The 19,711-nt window shown below is 31.3% G+C and overlaps 3 protein-coding genes across 3 annotated transcripts; 1 reads left to right on the forward strand and 2 right to left on the reverse strand.

Moving 5' to 3' along the window:
• Positions 1–6,226: 6,226 nt before the first annotated feature.
• Positions 6,227–7,726, reverse strand: LOC106764688. Its single transcript, XM_014649022.2, has 3 exons — positions 7,559–7,726; positions 6,974–7,035; positions 6,227–6,757 (listed from the first exon to the last, which is right to left on the reverse strand). The coding sequence occupies exons 1-3, from the start codon at positions 7,653–7,655 to the stop codon at positions 6,596–6,598; spliced, it is 321 nt and encodes a 106-aa protein (XP_014504508.1). The 5' UTR covers positions 7,656–7,726; the 3' UTR covers positions 6,227–6,595.
• Positions 7,727–8,878: 1,152 nt separating this feature from the next.
• Positions 8,879–11,179, reverse strand: LOC106764687. The gene is made up of 3 exons (XM_014649021.2): positions 10,934–11,179; positions 9,851–9,912; positions 8,879–9,420 (listed from the first exon to the last, which is right to left on the reverse strand). The coding sequence occupies exons 1-3, from the start codon at positions 11,028–11,030 to the stop codon at positions 9,229–9,231; spliced, it is 351 nt and encodes a 116-aa protein (XP_014504507.1). The 5' UTR covers positions 11,031–11,179; the 3' UTR covers positions 8,879–9,228.
• A 5,108-nt stretch (positions 11,180–16,287) lies between these two features.
• On the forward strand, positions 16,288–19,688 carry LOC106764686 (squamous cell carcinoma antigen recognized by T-cells 3-like). Its single transcript, XM_022782524.1, has 8 exons — positions 16,288–16,435; positions 16,762–17,032; positions 17,127–17,266; positions 17,370–17,427; positions 17,639–17,854; positions 18,625–18,900; positions 18,998–19,147; positions 19,362–19,688. The coding sequence occupies exons 2-8, from the start codon at positions 16,784–16,786 to the stop codon at positions 19,500–19,502; spliced, it is 1,230 nt and encodes a 409-aa protein (XP_022638245.1). The 5' UTR covers positions 16,288–16,435; positions 16,762–16,783; the 3' UTR covers positions 19,503–19,688.
• Positions 19,689–19,711: the final 23 nt, after the last annotated feature.

Below are 19,711 nucleotides of genomic sequence, written 5' to 3' on the forward strand. Positions count from 1 at the left end.
TATATATATATATATATATATATATATATATATATATATATATATATATTTATATATATATATTTATATATTCTAAATTCACTTTATGTGTAGGGGAATAGAATTTTTCCAACTCAAATTTGCAAGACCAGCCTATTAGATTCTGAAGAGTGATGTTGCTGCAACAAAATTTCTCAGGTATCCTTAAAGCACCTGAAATTATCGTGAGAATGTACTACTAACTAACTACCAAGTGAAAAAAATCAAGAGTTTTTGTAGTTAAGGGCAGGGTGCCGGTCATAGCTCTAAATAGGTTCTGTCATGTGTGTTTGTCTTACCTAAACTTTACTTTCACCTAAGGCTCTGACCAACGTAGCATTATTTAATTTGCATTTAAGAAATATGACATCTCTGTGTGCATTAATACCATGTTACAGGTAACTTTTTGGGGTCATGAGTTAATGCTTTACAGCAGGTAAATTGAAGCCTCATATATGCATGTTTTTTTGGATTTTTGGATCTGAAAATGTAGAGACATTATTCATTTCACTTTCGAAAACCAAATTTCAATAAAAATGGTGTATCAACACATGCATGCATTCACTTTTAACGCGTATAGGACCACTAAAAGCTACTTCCTTCTTCAACACTCTATGTCATTATTATTTCTTTTCTTTCCCTTCTACCATACAAGAATATTAAAGATCACCGAAATTCCTCTATCTGAGATTTTTAACACTCTAAATTCTACGTCAATTAGCAATAAGATGATTTAAGAAGTTGGATAAAAAGAAGCATAATTTCTCTATGAAGACTTGATGATATTAAACATCATTAATAATTATAATAAGACTTGGAAAACATTATTCAGCAACTCTATAGAATATTTAGTGAGTGAGAGAAAACATGGGCAAGGGCACAAAGGGGCTCAAGAAGAATAAAGAAACACGAACTTTATTACCTTAAAAAATGCTGGCTAATGAAAATGCTAATTGTTTCGTTGTTGTGATTAAATAAATAAGTACCCTTTTAACAAGAGAAAGAAGGGACATGTTGTTCGACATGATTTTGCAAGCTAAGCAGAAAAGAACCACTTTTGAGGATGCTCCTGCTTCAACTGTCTTTGTTCATTCTCTTCTCTTTATATCTTTCTCTTTGCTTTAGTAGTGCTTGTCTGCTTCATCTTTGGTAGGTCCTTAACCAAATCGATTCACAACTTCTCTCCAACAACTAAGTACCTATATGTTACACTTTTTCATCTCTTAATTTTTATTTTAAAACTTGTTTTTCTTTTATGTTCTTCAACTTTCATGTGATTAGATGCTAAAATTATCCTTCTAACTTTTAATTATTCATACTTTTCGTTAATATCAATTTCATATTACGCAATTTTTTTGCCCAAACTTCACTTCCTTTCTATGTGTGTTTCATTACTTTCTAAGAAAAAATAGAATTGTTTTTCTAAAAGAAAAAAATGCCAAAATAAAAAAAAGTAAATCTCTTTGAACTTCAATTTCAAACACACGTTTGTAATATTTTTTTAAATAACATTCCTCAAAATGAAAATTTAGTTTTAAATATACTATTTTAATATAAAATCTCTATTTTTTTTTCATATTACTTATAGCTCTCACTATTTTATTATATAATCTCTATTTTTTCTCTTTGTTCTTATTTGTATCACTTACCTCAATACATCTTGTCATGGGGTTTATCGATATATCATTCATATGACTCACTTTCTATTACCTTGAAGATTTCTGTCGCGTGAGTAAAATTTGAAGGAAGAACACAATTATTACGGACAAATTTTAAAAATTCAAAATTGGTTATAACTTCATACCATTTAATATTGTTGATACAATCATAAATTCAGTTATACATTACCTATAGAGAATGTCTCATGGTAGGACCAAAAGGATAAGACCAACTCATGTAGCCATGATTTTCTAAAAACCACCAAACTCTTTCCGTATTAAGGAGGATAAATTAATAAATCAAGTGATTCGACAATAATTAGACTTGATTTATATAAGAAATTATTATTACTTTCAACTAAAAATTTTAAAACAATACAATGTAGGTTTTCTGAAAAATGTTGCAGACTTAGGTAAATTTGATTATTAAAGCATCAGTGATTATAACTTTATTGAAGTTGAAAGCATTAGTCTAATTTGACCAAAAGATTGGTTGAGAACATTGTAAGAAACGGAGAGTATCAAATCACGTTGGGGAGAAAAAGTGATATATGCGGCATGGTTGGTTAAGAGGTCCACTGAAAAGCGTGTGATGTTAATTTTTTGATGATGACTTAAATTTAACCAAAGCCACACTACAAAATTGCACTAGTTACAATCATCACTTGAGAAACACTTCAAACAATAATTATAGGTTTCTAAAAGCTTAACTTTTCACCAAACATGCTGAGTAATATATGCTCAATTGAAGCACTCGTACCTCCCAATGGGGCTTAAAAAAGTTATTATATATGCATTGCTTGGTCCCATATACATATATATATATATATATATATATATATATATATATATATATATATATATATATATATATATATATATATATATATATATATATATATATATGAGTTGGGTTTGAAAGGAAGTTACGATGACATGCTAGGTATTATTAGGAAGTGAAGAAAAGTGAAATGGGAAAAGAAAAAGTTGATGGGACACGAATTGAGGGGCCTATTTAATCGTAGAGTAATAATACCGTGATACCCATTTACTATAACTGTCAAAATGTATCAAAATCTGCGAGCTAACTTAGTCTGTTATGGGTTTTGGACTGAGTTGGATTTGAATGTATTTTTTTTTGTTATTTGGGTCAGATTTTAACTTGGCTCATTTAAATCCGATTCATGAAAGTTGAATCCGTGATAAATCGGATTGGCCCATCAACTTGCTTACCAAATTTTATTTTATTAAAATTTAATTTTAATTTTATAAAAAATTATTTATTATCTTTTTTGCTTGAAAAAATTATTCAAGTTCCATATTTTCAAAATTAATTAAATATCCATGTTGGGAGTTAAATTTGGGAGTGAAATTTGTTTAGATTTGAATTATAGAAAGTTTGTAATTTTTTTTATTTAAAAAAAATTATAATTAAGGGGGCCAATGAGTCAACCCGTTTACCCACAAACCCGTGGTGGGTCGAGCTGGGTTCGAATTTTTCTGACTCGCTAATAAATGAGCCAGCCTGTAGTGGGTCAGGTCAGGTCGAACCAGGTTATCCGTTTTGATAGCTCTAACTTTTACATTCATTTAACACAATATAAAGATAAAATGGTCATAAAAATATAAAATATTATATTTTTTGTAAGAAAAAAGAGAATAAAAAATAGGAAAAGATAATATCAAATTAATATAAAAAAGTTAGATATGTTAAATAATATTTTTCTTAATTGTAATAGTAGGAATGCAGTGGCACTGGGGGGGATGAAACTAAATTAGAGACAATAATTTTATCTTAAGCAGTAAGTCACTCAACCAGTTTAGCCCAAGTGTGGTATTATTCTTGATCAATTTTCGATTTCAATGGAATGCCCATATGCTTTTCACTTCAGGTTTCGGTTATCTTCAACAAAACTATCATTTAATAATAACTAAGATGTGATTCATACACATATAGACTGAATAATTCCTTCATGACTTTTTTTCTTATTTATATCACAATATTATAAGTCGGTTATCATAACGTTATTCACTCTCATATCGTTGATGAGTTTTTTTTTTTTTGGAAAGAAAATTAATTTGAAGAAGATTACATATATTTAATTCAAATAAGGGATTGAGGTCACTTTCTCTTATAATAATAATGTTATACATATATTGTAAAATATATATACATTGAAGTTATTGCAACCGCAAGTTTTGTTAATTACTTCTTTTTCAAATATTAGTCAAGCTTATTATAAAAAATCTGTTGTTGAACCTCTTGCACCACTTCCATATGGGATTCATCTGGAATAATTAAGAGATTTAATGTGGATTTTTCAATGGGCCGTGGGTTTTATTAATCTCCAACATCTATAATAGAGCCTTTTGCTCACCTTGGAAACACATTTAAACACTCTTTTATTCTTTTTGTCATCTTTCATTCTCTCGTTCTCTTTTCTCTATTATATTTTTTCTATAATATTTTGGGTATATTTACTCTATTAAGAGATAATCTTACTAGTTTTTGAAATCTTCAAAAATTTCAAAAAGTTTCGATGATATATTGAGAGTTTACACAATACATCGTAAATAAGTTCTTAAAAATAGTGAATCTACATGTCTTAAGAAGTTTTTTTACTTATGATTTCATTAGCTTTTATAACAATCTTAAGGACTTATGACTAATCTCAACAACCCAAATTCGGAGAATCAAAACATCATTTTCAAAACTCAAAAACGATTTTTCCGAAACCCTTTCAAACATGTAAAGATCAAGGTCTTCTCTAGATAAAACTTTCGACACTAGCAAGAACATGTGTCTACACTATTAGACATGTATGTGTTGGGAATCCAAGTGCAAGTCTAAGTCCTACCTTGGATAGAAATGAAAAAGTAGAGCACCATATAGAGATGAAAGACTCATTAACTCATCACCTTAAGGTTTTGGATAGAGAGTGGTGTTAATCCCTTATATTGTTGGGCTCATATCTCATTGGTGTTTGTGTCTCCCCAATGAACCTCCTCCTTGTTAGACCCAACAGTGGTATCAGAGCCGATGGTTTGTCTTGGTGATCGGCTCAGATGAGTATAATGATCCCTATACTGAAAGTCTTCCTGCCAAAGGGCATTAAGATAAACAACTTGTTAAGATGAACGACAGTTGGAGCGGTTGGAAAGAGCTACTCGTAGTTGTGGTTGGTTGGGAATGCTTCCGCTGAAGGGCGACACATTGAATATAAACGAGAAAGTAGAGCACTATATAAAGATGAAAGACCCATTAACCCATCGTCTTAAGGTTTTGGATAGAGAGTGGTGTCAATCCCTTATATGGTTGGACTCAGATCTCAAGGTTTTGGGTAGAGAGTGTTGTCAATCCCTTATATGGTTGGACTCAGATCTAATTGGTGTTTGTGTCTCCCCGGTCAACCTCCTCCTCGATAGACCCAATAGTATGAAGTTGTTATTGCTCTCAAATCTTCAAAACCTTACTCTAATTTCCCTTCAAAACAAGTTAAAGATTTGACTTATGGAACAAGGTATATGCTAACACACCTTACTTAGTTCATTGTCTAATGATTTATTCGATGTGTATTGCTCATATAAAGAAATAAAAGAAATTTGTTGATTCTCAAATGTAGTGATTAAGATGTCGTTCGACAAAGATTCGTGTGGAACTATTATCTTTTGAAGATAAGAACATCAAGATCCAAATCAATGAGTGTCATAAGTTGTTGGAAGATATCAAAACAATGAACATATTCAACCAGATGTGTTCGTCTCAAAACCTCTAATTGAGAAACTATTGTCATCCTAGATTGACTATAAACAACAATTGAAACGCACACACAAACAAATGTCACTTCTAAAGCTTATTACACATCATCATTGAAGATACCAACAAGAATGAGGGTGCTACTGCAAGAGATTAAGTTTTGCCTTCGAAAGCAAATGTGGTAGAAGACAAACATACTCCAAAAAAGTATGTAAACAAACTTGATCACAAAAGAAAAAACAAATTTTGAAATTCTCATCCCGATGAATCTAACCACACCTTTAACGGTAACAATAAGGATTGTGAGGTGTATTGTAATTAATAAAACGCTAACACACATTAAATCTCTTTGTTTTACGTTGTGTGTTAAGTTTCCTAATTTAGGATTGACTTATATACCAACTTAAATGCATTACATTTTATATGAGATCCATCATTCTTTTGTTTCAATATTTTTCTTCTTATCTTTTGCAATATGTCGGATATTGTTATAATAACAATCCTATAAATATATTGCAAATTATATATAAGTTTAAACTACAAGTCTCATTGCTTCTTTTTTCATATTGTCAAACTTGTTACAACAAATATGTTGTTGAGCGATCGCTCATTCGCTCATTCGCAATCTATTGCACTACTTTCATAAGTCGCGGGATTCATTGAGAACAATATGTTGTGGATTTCTCAATAGATTCATTTAAATTTCATCCATAAATAGAATATACTTTTGAGACAAGCATTATCTATAATTATATGATCAAAAAGTAAATTCACATCACATAAGAAGGATATATATCGGTCTAAAGAAAAAATAAACATACTAAAGTTGCACAAACACAACCCAACAAAAATAGAAATTGACACGATCCTTATTTATAAGTACGTAGATTGACAGCTACATAGAATGCGCAAAGGCACAACTGTTTTTTCACAAACAATAACACACGTGAAAACAAGGATTACTGTCTGGCACACAACAACACAAAGAAAACTGACTAAACGTGAGAACAGTCCTGTGTTTATTTTCAGCATGAGCAATCTACCAACACATACTTTGAACAATTTCTTATTTTCCCATAATGGGAAATATGTTAAAGAGTGTGGATAGCTTTCCTCTTCTGAGCACAGTATCAACTATAGCATGGTTTAAAAGGCCAGAAAGTTAGTCAGAATCTTCAGGAGGTGAAGGTTTTGGGATGTATGGAATCAGAGGGCTTCCATGCTCAATAGGATCAGGATATAAAGAGGCCTTTGTTCTAGAACCTGGTGGTGGATCAACGCCATTGTAATCAGTCAGAATCACTTTACTCATATCACCATTTTCCTGAAATTTCAAATGAAATAAACTGTCATCTCATTGCAAGAGTTTAGTTATGCATCTTGTAAGTGTATAAAATTTTACATAATCAAGTAAAATTCATCTTAGTTTTACTTGCAAGGTAGTAATATTATATTGAAATTTACCATGTAACACCCCATTTTAATTAGGTTTTTATTTCTTTAACCAGAAAGGTCAGGAAGGATTATAAAGCAGTCATACCTTCAGTTTCCTGCTTACTGCAATCTGTGTTGCTTTGTCACCATGGTTAGTCCCTATGAAATCTGAGAGGAACTAAATCATCAATGCCTTTCACTAGCTAATATATGAGCACTAACATATTAATACAATCAATTTATCTTTCAGAGTAAATCTATAAGTACTTTCAGGTTTTTAAGGGAGTATCTTTACAGACATTTTTAATTAAGAATATGTCAAATCATGAATTACTCATACAATTCAAGGACTCATCCTTGGAGCAAGTACGTACCATGTTGTCGGAAGTTTCAACTTAGTGGATCATGGTGGTAGTGAGAAAACAATCAACAGAATAATAACAAAAACAGTTTGTCTACTACGCAAAATCGTACACAAGAAAAGAAAAATCAGATTTTTTCCAAGAGTTTGTGGATCGGAATCACTAATGCATGCATACCCTTGTCTCTTCAAAGATAACCAAAGTAAAAAAGGAAAAAGAAAAAATTATGAAAAGGAAATAAACATATGTAGTTCAAACACAAAATTCAAAACACTCCATGTGTCTTTTAATAATTTTCTCAAATAGTAAAAGAAAGAAGATGTGTGTACCAGGTGACCCAGATGCAGTAGCAGGAATTAAGAAGTTAAAGAACATCAAAGTTGCTCCAACCACCAAGAGCAAAGCAAAGAAGCCAGAAACCTTCATGTTTACCAACACAATAAACCTGAAGTAGACAATGACCTAGAAGTGTAGTACTGATATAAATAATATAGCCCTTATTAGAAGTCGACCCTCAATAACGTAGAGGAGGTTCTAAAACAAAACCAATATTTTATTATCAAACAGTTTTGTGAAGTTGCTTTTCTGTGATGATAACGTGCTTGGGGGCTCAAATTCCACAACAAGCATTAGTGACTGCATTAAAGACTCATCACTGGTCACTCATTAGCCTCTTCATTCCCCAATGCTCTATTTACAGCTACAGCAATGGCAATAAAATCTCAGCAGGCACCGCAGAGTGAATGATGGCAATGAAACTTGCCACATTATCACCGTGGTATCTCAATCAATTCTCTACACACTTTCCAATCTCTGCAGTTATTTCTTTTTTAAGAAAAAAAAGGTTTTTTCTTACACAATCATAGGATCACCGTACCTTCTTCATCACAACCATCTTCATCTTTGCATCTTTAACAAAGAAATCATCTGCAAAGGGAGAAGAATCACACACCCATATTCATTCATCACCTCCAATATTGGCACAGTTCGCCCCACTCCAAGATATTGTTTTTCCTATCATAATATTTGTTGTTCAAATGTATGTGAATTAAATTTATTTATTTATTAATTTTTTACATAAAAATGCTTAGCTCGTAATTTAAGTATATTACTAAATAACATAAAATATTTATCCTTTTCTTTTCATTTGAAAATTTCGTTTTGTTTTGTTAAAACAATTTTTACTATCTCTTAATAGTTTGATTAATTTGATATACGAAAAAGTTTATTTAGATCTTTAACATATTTTTCATCTTATAATATCTTTCAACTATAAGAAAATCACGTATTTACAATGGAATAATCTCTAGCCAATCTCTCGTTCATCTCTAGGTCCCATGTCGCCTCGTTCAAAAAGTTTTTCACCGTCGACGAAACGCCAAGTGGTTCATCTCTAGGTAAATTTGATTATTGAAGCATCACTGAATATAACTTTATTGAAGTTGAAAGCATTACTGAAGCATCACTGAATATATCTAGGCTTGCTAGATATATACACCATATTCGTCAGTTCTAAAGTATATATCGATTCCATTTGGAACAATCTACCTCAATTTCAATGAGATACAATGCAACTTTATAACAGAGTAAATTCACATCACATAAGAAGGATATATAAATATATATAGATAGATAGATAGATATAGATATAAGAGAAAAAATAAACATACTCCAGTTGCACTAACACAAACTAATATAAATAGAAATTTGCATGATCCTTAGTTATAAGTACGTACATTGGCCACTGCATAGGATGATGCTCAAAGGCAAATGTTTTTTCACAACACTAGCACACAGAATATAAGCAAAAGAACGCACAAAAAACTGACTAAACAACGTGTGAGAATGAGTCCTATATTCTTTCAGCATGAGAAATGCTACTCACACATACTTTGAACAATTTCTTATTTTCCCATGAAAAGAAATATGTTCAAAGAATGTGAACAGCGTTCCTCTTTTGAGCATAGCATCTATTAGCATACTTGAAGAGATCAGAAAGTTAGTCAGAATCTCCAGGTATAGGATGATCAGGAGGTGAAGGTTTTGGGATGTATGGAATCAGAGGGCTTCCATGCTGAATAGGTCCAGGATATAAAGAGGCCTTTGTTCTAGAATTTGGTGGTGGATCAGCTGAATTGTAATCAGTCAGAGTTACTTGACTCATGTCACCATTGTTGTTGATACCATTTTCCTGAAATTTCAAAGGGAATGCTTAGAATCCAGATTCTCTACCAGGTTTTTTCAGTGTTGTTCTCATATTCTGATACTGATATTTTAAAAATCTTTTTAATATATTTTGAAACATCAAAATTAATGGTCATCAGTATATTTTGAAATCACAGCAGAAATACCATAGAAAAGTCTAGTAAATCCAAATTAGAATACTTAGAAGATACAATTCAGCTGAAATAAACTGTCATCTCACAGCAATAGTTTAATTATGCATCTTAGAGTACAAAGTTTTACATAATCAACAGGCAAAATTCATCTTAGTTTTACTTATAAGATGATTAATATTAATATCAAATTTATCCCATTATAATAAGGTTTTGATTCTTTAATCAGAAAGGTAAAGGGCAAGAGCTCTTTCTTTAAGTCCAAGGATTATAAAGCATTCATACCTTCAGTTTCCTGTTCACTGCAATCAGTGTTGCCTTATCACCATACTTGGTCCCTATGAAATCTGAGATGGTATTAACAAATGTCAGGTTAATTATACATTAAGTTCTCAACAATCTGATCAGTATAATCTGCAAGATAATCTCCTTAGACAAAATGTTAGAAGAAAATTAAGAAAAGTAATATGTAATTGGGGCAGAAATATTAATTGATGCATGCAATATTTGATTGAATTATGCTGCCACACACAACATCAAAATGCAGATGAAGATAGGAGGAACTCAATCATCAGTGTCTTTTACCAACTAGTATATGAACATGTTAATACAATCAATTTACTTTTCAGAGCAAATCTACTAGGTACCATTTTAGGTTTTTGAGTATCTTTTTACAGACATTTTTAATTAAAAAATTGGAAACAATATCAGAGAAACATTTACATAAACTATTTTTAATACTTACAGGGAAACTTCTCTATTTAGATGGGTTACATTTCTATACATGAATGCATTTTAGCTCACAAGATTACAACTGCATGTTTAAAACTTAAAAACATGTTGTCTTTTTCTCTTTTATCAATAGGGTAGGTGGAAATTGAAAACTTTAAAAATGGATTCCACCCATGTCAAAAATCATGAATTACTCGTACAATTCTAGGACTCGATCCTTGGAACAACGCGACCAAGTTGTCCCAAGTTAATTTCAATTTAGTGGATCATGTTGGTAGTGGAAAAACAATCAACAGAATAATAACAAAAACAGTTTGTCTACTGCAGAAAATCCTACACAAGAAAAAAAAAATGAGATTTTTTCTAAGAGTTTGTGGATTGGAAGCTGCCATCACAAATGCATGCATACCTTTATCTCTTCAAATATATCCAAAGTAAAAAGGGAAGAAAAAAAAAACTGACAAAAGGGGAAGAAACATAAGAAAGTAGTTCAAACACAAAATTAAGAACAACCCATGTGTCTTGTCTTGCATGGTGATAATAACAAAACACTTGACAAAGAAATCTAAGATTTAGAAGAGATCTAACTAATTTCCATAAAGAGTTACAATAATAAAGGAAAGAAGATGTGTATACCAGGTGTCCAAGATGCACTTATAGGAATTAAGATGTTAAAGAACATCAAAGTTGCTCCCACCACCAAGAGCAAACCAAAGAAGCCCGAAATCTTCATGTTACCAACACAATAAACCTGAAGTAGACAATGTCCTAGGAGTGGAAGAAAGTGGTTTTAGTCACTGCTGGGTGATGAAACAAAAAGTCTACCTCAAAACGCGGAAAGATAACAAGAAGATGAGGTTCTGTAACAAAACCTACCTATTATTATTCATGAAGTGTTTCCCAATATTTTATTATTAAACACTTTTGTGAAGTTGCTTTTTCCACAACAAGCATTAGTGACTGCATTAAAGACTCATCACTCCTCATTCATCAGCCTCTTCATTCCCCAATGCTACAGAAATGGCAATAAAATCTCAACAGGCACCGCAGAGTGAATAATGCAATGAAACTTCCATGCTGCCCTCTTTCATTTAAACATGCTATTATTATTGGGGTGTCTCAATAAATTCTCTACACACTTCCCCATATCTTATAACACTGACTTAATAGTAAAAAGTGGAAGGAAAAATAAGAGAAATGGTGGATTCAATTTTCTCACTATAATCTTAGATCTATGAGATTAGTTTGAAGTGTTTGGAGAACGTATAATAAGTGATCGCTTAATGTTTTGAGGTTCATTTATATCCATTTATTCAAGTTAGAGACCTTGACACGTGGCAAAAAATGGTGAGGGTTGGTCTAATCCATATAAAAATTTTGGACTAATTTTGTTGGTCTGTGGACATGTGGCCAATTCACATAAATTTTTTTTTATATAAATGTATCAACAATATTGTTTTAATGATTTATCTTTTGTTATGTCTTAGGTGTATATGTTAACGAACTAAATTAAAACAAACTAAATAAATATAATATTAAGATCCATATTAAAAATATATGTTTAAGTTGAATATTTTTATAAATAAAAATCAATTACTATTTAAGCTAAAAGATATTATAACAATTAATTAAGATTAAAGATTGTGCATACAATTGTATTTCTTGAACTACTAATTTTCAAATACAATTTAAATTATAGTATAAAATAGATTAAAAACACCTAAAACATTAAGTCGTGAACATAAATACAAAGTAAGTGTCATGTGTCACGTGAAAAAAGTTTTAGGTGACTGAGTGTTGAGATGGGTCATTAAAATGGGGTATGAAAATGAAATGTAGGGAGTAAGAGTTTTAAAATATATTAGATTTGGTCCAAAAGAGTGTGGGGGCATTTAAGAATATCATGGGCTTGGTTTAGGAGACTGTAAAAATGAAAATGGTGGAGTGTAGACAGTAAAAGGAGTTGGTCGATCCAAAAAAAAGGTAAAAATAAAAAACGGAAAAATAAAGGTTTCAAAATCGTAAAAAGGGGATGCAAATAGAAAATAGTTTAGAGAGAGTTGGAAAAATGGAAAAGGTCTCAACTCATTATTTTCTTTTCTTTTTTCTCGTTTGTTTTCTTTTTCTTTTTTTTTCTAAAAAGAGATTCTCTAAGTTTTTCACCAAAAATCTTTTTAACAAACTTAATTAAAGAAAGGAAAAAATTATTTAACCGCTTATTTTCCAAGCATTTGTTTTTTTGAAATAAATTTATTTACTTAGAACGAGTTAGAAGCTAACATATCTTACACTAATTCTTTAAAAGTAAAACTTAATCTGTATACAATGTTTAGATTGTTATATTTACTTGAATAAAACAAAGTTAATGCTTTATTTCCATTAAAAATATTTAACTTTATAAATACATGAATAAAATTTACTAATGTTAAATCGTCAATTATAACAGGTTATTATCATCACACTTTAATTATATTAGAGTTCATTTTTGAAATATGGATATATAAAGACCGATAGCCTTTCAGTTATTCTTAATAAATTATTAAGTTTGACATAAATAAATTATTTTAACTAAATACTATTTCTTAAATATTATTTCTTAAAAAATATTAAAATATATATTTAATAGTATCATGTAACGAAAATACTATATCAAATTAGACATACAGTTATATAAGACCTAAGATTTTCTTCTTCTTTTTTTATCTTTATCTTTTGGAACATGTATAGAATTATTATAAAACAAAGTGTTTTCTTTTGTCAGTTTATACAATATTAACTACCTCTAAAATTGATATATAGATATTTTTTAAATGCTTCCTTTTATTCTTATGTTCACATATATCTCACATACATGCATGGTAAATTGTAGAGTTGACTTGTGAAGAAAGGGACCACTTCTTGTTCTTGATGATCTCAGAACCATATTGTGATATGTGAAGCCAGTCATTGATTGTTTCGCTCAGAATGACTTGGATTAAAAAATGGGTAATTATCAAAACATATATTGATTGAACGCATCTTATAAAACTCTGGAGTTAACTCGTACACTCGTATAGTTTATGTTTCTAGATATGATTTCCGAATTAATTCAGAAGTAAATTCGTTTTTTACATAAACTCGATAAAATTAACTGTAAGATCAGTAAGATCGTGTACAATTGCGAATTTGGAGCGATTCTACGGACTTGAAAGTTATATATTTAATGAAATACATGAAAACTAATGACAATAATCCAATAAAGTTAATGACAATAATTAAGGTATTTATGTTTTATAATATTTATTTTTATAAACAATATAACTATAATTTTTATTTATTTAAAGTTATATAATTTTGTAAACTTATTTGAATTAAAATATTATTTATAACTTTTTTTTCATCTAAAGTTTACGAATTGAACTTACGAGTCAAGTTTACTCGACTCTCACGAGTTGACATAAACTCTGGAATATGATAACCTTAGTTGAACCTATATTCCAATAAGCTTTCTGTAAACTACTTCTTGCAAGCATTGAATTTGTACAACATCACTGTCATGTTCTTTAAATATGCAGTATTCTTATAACGCCTACAACTATTGCTTAATCCACCACAACAAATAGTGAAGAAATGAATCATTCACTAAAAGAACATTCAAAGAACCGACCAATAAATTAGTGATAAAATTTACTAGTCATAAAGTTCCAAGATATGCTTTACTATTCACTATAGACTAAAATGAATATCAAATCATTTATGTATAGTTAGATTCATCAAGATGCAAGGCAATTGAACAGTTTTAGCACACATGCATGAAAGAAGCATGAATGTTGCTTGCTATTGACCAATTATCCTTTTTTATCTCCTAATTTTATTTTAAAACTCTGATTTTTCTTTTGATAGTTTTTTTATCTTCAAAAATATATATTATTTATTCCATATGAGAATTTATACTGGTAATAATAATAAAGAATCTGTAACAAAAATAGACATGAGGAACATAAACATACTCTGAACAACAAAAGTAGGATTCTCCATGATCCTAATTAGTATGCCCATTGATAACTACATAGATGCTGAAAGGCACAAAATACATTGAGTAAAAGAACAAGTCCTCCATTTTCATTTTCAGCACGAGAAATGATATACCAACACATAACTTTGAACAATTTCTTATTTTCCCCATCAAAAGAAATATGTTAAAAGAGTGTGAATAGCTTTTTCTTCTGAGCATAATATCTACTTAATATTAGGACAATGATATTATAACAACATTTTGACAATAGGACACATGTCACCATTTTATTGGTCTGTTTGAATTTATTATAAAAAAATAATTGAAACGGACCAATCATAAACTTTCACGTATGTGTTGTCAAAAAGTTGTTAAAAAAGAGTTGTTAAAGAGACTTTTTCCTTAACATTACATGGTTCAAGAGAGTAGAAAGTTAGTCATAATCTCCAGGTTTATCAGGAGGTGAAGGTCTTGGAATGTAAGGATTTAGAGGGCTTCCATGTTGAATAGGTCCAAGTTCTAAGAACTTTGATGAAGTTGGCACTAGATCAACACCATAATCAGTCAGAGTCACTTNACCNATATCACCAATGTTGTTACTATTCCCATTTTCCTAAAATCTCAAACCAAACACAAACACTTGTAAGATACAAACTCAACTGAAATTAAAATAAGCTGTCAAGAAGAGTTTAAATTTTTCATTCATTTTGTAACTGTAAAAGGTTTTAGATCAATTATTCAACAAGTGATATGAACACTCATTCTGGGTATTATTACATTGCAATGTACTTAATTTTAACACATCAAATTTACCATGTAATGATAACATCCTTATAATTAGGTTTTGATTGCTTTAACCAGTCTGAGCTTAAATCCAAGGATGGTAAAACATTCATACCTTTAGTTTCCTGCTTACTGCAATCCGTATGGCTCTGTCTCCACTATTGGTTTCAACCAAATCTGATATGCATGCACAACAAGGCAAAATGAAAACAAAAAGAGTTTGAAGATTTGCATTATTGAAATAAAGAGTAACAAAAACAAGTAGCAGAAGAACATTTGTACCGGAGGCCCTAATGGGACTTATGATGTTAAGGAACATCACGGTTGCTCCAACCACCAAGAACAAAGCAAAGAGGTAAGAAACCTTCATGTTTTCAAGCTGTTCTAACCAGTTACCAACACAATAAACCCGAAGAGAACAATGTTCTTAACGTGAAATACTAATCAATAAGGAAAAAGTCTCTTTAAGAATTCTTTTTTGACAATTTTTTTATAATGTATACCTTACAGTTTGTGATTGGTCAGTTTCAAATATTTTTTTAGAATAAATTCAAACACACCAATAAAAATGATGACATATGTTTTGTTTTCAAAAAGTTGTTAAAATATCATTATCTAATAAATAGCTATTCTTGAAAGGAAAAAAGGAACGGAATTTTGAGATGATAAGTTTGAAGGGGTTGAAAAAAATAAGAATCTAAAACAAAATAGAAACAATGCTTTGAAACAACAAATTTTTTATATTAATTTAATATTTTTTTTATAATTATTTTACCTTGTTCTGTGTAAATTTATATCATTTTCTTTTATTAAAACAAAATCTACCTATTTTAAGTAATTTGCTTTTTCTCTGTTAAGACAGTATGCTTGGTGGCTGCATTAAATTCAAACCTGCTAAATTTAATTTCAATGCAAAAAAACTTTTCAAACAAAAGATTATTGTGCAATGTCTGTTAGAGTCTCCATAAATGAATGCATCAATAAAAGGATTACTTGGAGCAACTGGAGTATTTTATTTAGTCTCATTTTTCCTTTTGGTTAAATTAATAAAAAGTGATTTGTTTTAATTTAATGAAATTAAATACATTTATAATATATTATTTTGTATCTAAAAGAACATTTGAGCCAAACTTAAAATTCACAAACAAAACATATAACCTAATAATTGAATGCCAAACTCAAAATTCACAAACAAAACAGTAAAAATAAAAAATATCAAATCAACATTCCGCTGCGTTTTCTTCGTCGGAGAAGCTTCGAAGAGGTCCAGTTCGTCTTCGCACAGTCTCAAACGGCCTTTTCTTGGAGCCTTCTTCAATCAAGTGGTCATCAGAGCACCAAGTTGTGTCCACGCTTCAAAAGTAAGTGTCTCTGTTTCGTGTTTTCTTGATTCGGTCTTGTCTGAGTTTCATATGATTCTGAGTATCCTGTTGCGTTTTGTGTTAATTTTTCCGCGTTGTTCATAGTTTTGCCTTCATTGTCTTGATTATTATGTTTACTGTTGCTCATGAACTATTTGATTAAAGGTCTGAATGGGATTCAATCTGTTGTTCGTTCTTGATTCTACATTTCTGTGTTAGGTCTCCAAGTTTGCGTAATCTGTGTTTGTTTTAAGCTTTGAGTCAGTGCTTTGAGTCTGATTTCATCATTTCAATTCGGTGGTTCTATGTTATTGAGTCTTTTTAAGTGTATCAGTTTTTGTGGTCGGGATGGAACAAAACGAATCCCTAACCCTGACCGCTGAAGCAGAGATCACTAAAGACCAAGCTATGCCTGATTCCGACGAGAAAATGGAGGAANACCAACCCCTGACCGCAGATGATGAGCACCACAANGACAAAGCCATGTCTGATTCCGATGATTCTGATTCAGAGGACGAAGCTCAGCAGAATCTCTTACTTGAATCTCTCCAGACCGAGCTTGCTGCTAACCCCTCTAATTATGANGGTCATTTGCAAGTAATTTCTTTCTTTTTCCACTCAACTCAACTCTATTCTATTATTTTCCTTTTTTTTTTTAAGTTTATTTCAAACTATTGTTTTTCTTTTTCAGTATATAAAGCTTCTGAGGAGAGCCGGTGATGTTAATAAACTGATAAGAGCCAGGGAAGTTATGAGTGAACTTTTTCCGTTGAGCCCTGAAATGTGGCACCAATGGATCAAAGATGAGCTTTCTCTCAGCACTGCTTCTCGGTGCCTTTCTCTTCCTTCGACTCCATTTATATTGTTTTTCTTTCCTCNCTCCTATTAGGGTTTATTGACCTACTTCTCGTTACACTCTCCCTTTATCATNCAGGCCCGAGTCTTTCTCTAGAATTCTGAAGCTTTACGAACGAGGGGTGTTTGATTATCTGGTTGGTTATTATGTTTCAATATGCTGCCNGCTTTAGATAATTAATCTCTGCTTGAGCAATTCATTTGTTTGCCTTTTCGTAGTTAAGAGGAGTACCTCTTCAAAACTGTAGTTCCTTTTTAGGATAAACCCTTTTTTTCTTTTCAACATTTATAATTAAATTATATTACTTTAAAGGTTTTGCTCAACTGTTGCGTTATCCTCTGTTTCAGTCTATCTCTCTTTGGTGTGACTACATTAACTTTGTCCAAGAGTTTGATCCAATGGTACGNCAATGTACACCTACTGGTATTTCCAAGGTGAGNGATCTGTTTGAGAGTGCCCTGACTGCAGCTGGTTTGCATGTTGCTGAAGGTAGTAAAATATGGGAAGCATACAGGCAATACGAGCAGGCTATACTTTTAACCATAGATGATACTGATGCACAGGTCTGAAAATTTTTAATTTTACCATAGATCTATGTTGATGGTACTAGAAAACATGCTAGTTTTAGTTCAGCTATATGTTAATGCAATGTTTTATTCTGTGCCCAAAGCATTGTATTAATTAAGCATTTTTGTACACAATTATTTGTCAAAAGAATGTTTTAAATTTTCTTTCATCGTGTAGAAACCGGAGGTTTTACTTCGATAATATTTAGGGCATAGCAACATAGGTGCANCTAAAATTAGTTTTGTTCTACAGTTAGAGCCTTGAATGCACAAATATGTCNTGAGGTAATTGTGAAAATTCAGTTGATTGCATATTTTAATTTTGGTTTGTTGAAGTGATTTAAAGGATTTGAATTGATTCAAAGGACAAAGGAGATTCTGCTGTCAAATAAAAATTTGATTTGAGATTAGGTTTTGCTATTTACCAAAATTTTTGGTTGAGCTTGTTAACTTGGCAGATACAGTTGAGTACAGAATAGTAAAAAATGAAGTGTGGGGGAAAGAGTGGTATTGCTGAGGTGGTGCCTCGAATGCACAAAATGCCCTTAGCTAACTCTGAAGATTCAATTGAGAGAGTAATTTAATTTTGGTCTTTGAAGTCATGGAGAGAGTTATAGAGCAAAGAAAATCCAGCAGCCAAATAGAAACCTGATTCGGAGATTAAATTATAACATTTAAAAAAGAATTTGGCTTTATTGAAGCTTTTGGTGGCAGGCATCATAGGTTGTTGTTTCAGTGGTACATTAAGTTTTCTTCTGCTTTTACAGGCCAAAGAAAAGCAAGTTCATCGTATTCGTAGTTTATTTCACCGCCAGTTCTCTGTTCCCCTTGCTGACATGAGTTCAACACTTGCTGCCTATAAGGCTTGGGAGGCAGAACAGAGAAATCTTGAAGATGTTGAAACCATCGACTTGGTTGATATTTATCCTCATGTTGCATCTTCATACCAAAAGGCCTTGGAGATGTACAATGCTCGTTTTCATCTTGAAGAACAGATTTTGAGCCTGAATGTTTCTGATTCAGAAAAACTGCAACACTACATGGTATGTTTCCAAGTGAAAACATGACTATTTACTTGTAAGAGGTAGAATCCTAGAATGTATTCATTGTTCTTTAGCATGCCTAACCTCTTGTAGTAAGATATTTGTATTGCAGAACTATTTGAAATTTGAGCAATCACATGGAATGCCAGCCAGAGTTCAAGTTCTATATGAACGAGCTATTACTGATTTTCCTATATCACTTGATCTCTGGCTTGATTATACTCGCTATTTGGACAACACTTTGAAGGTTTTAAAATTTCCTTTCTTCATACTATCTTTGTCGCATTTTATGGTAAATAATACCCTTGAATGTCTTCAGCAAATTGCATCATGTGATCTGAGACAACCCAACCTAGTGGGATATGGATTTTGTTGTTCTATTATCCTTTTCACTTCACATCATCCATTNCCTATGTCCAATTTTCTAATTTGGAGTTTTCTCCTGCGTGCTTCTTTTCTAGGTTGGTAATATTGTCAGCAATGTTTATTCCAGGGCAACTAAGAACTGCCCTTGGGTTGGAGAACTTTGGATTCGATATATGCTTTCCTTGGAGCGTGGTCATACTTCTGAGAAAGACTTGTCTGAAGTATGTTCTGGATGAAAATTAAATATTTGAAATCAAATTCATGTTTCTTTGATCCCCAATAGGTTGAATGGTTTATTAATGAGTAAATAATATTGTTTCTGGTTTATTAAGGACTAAGGCAAGTTCTTGATAAAAAAATATGCTCTTGTCTTGCTAATACTCCCTGATTGATTTTGAGTGTTATTCTATCCCAATAGTTAATAGTGTTGACATACATGATAATG

The sequence above is a fragment of the Vigna radiata genome, chromosome 6 (genome assembly GCF_000741045.1).
Source record: "Vigna radiata var. radiata cultivar VC1973A chromosome 6, Vradiata_ver6, whole genome shotgun sequence".
Lineage (NCBI taxonomy): Eukaryota > Viridiplantae > Streptophyta > Magnoliopsida > Fabales > Fabaceae > Vigna > Vigna radiata.

Bases quoted from the DNA above. Each gene is read 5' to 3' on its own strand.
- LOC106764688 (XM_014649022.2), bottom strand. From the start codon at position 7,655: ATGAAGGTTTCTGGCTTCTTTGCTTTGCTCTTGGTGGTTGGAGCAACT. The intron at 7,036-7,558 runs GTACACACATCT...AGTTCCTCTCAG, and splicing joins TACTGCATCTGGGTCACCTG to ATTTCATAGGGACTAACCAT. The intron at 6,758-6,973 runs GTATGACTGCTT...TTGAAATTTCAG, and splicing joins CAGTAAGCAGGAAACTGAAG to GAAAATGGTGATATGAGTAA.
- LOC106764687 (XM_014649021.2), bottom strand. From the start codon at position 11,030: ATGAAGATTTCGGGCTTCTTTGGTTTGCTCTTGGTGGTGGGAGCAACT. The intron at 9,913-10,933 runs GTATACACATCT...ATACCATCTCAG, and splicing joins AAGTGCATCTTGGACACCTG to ATTTCATAGGGACCAAGTAT. The intron at 9,421-9,850 runs GTATGAATGCTT...TTGAAATTTCAG, and splicing joins CAGTGAACAGGAAACTGAAG to GAAAATGGTATCAACAACAA.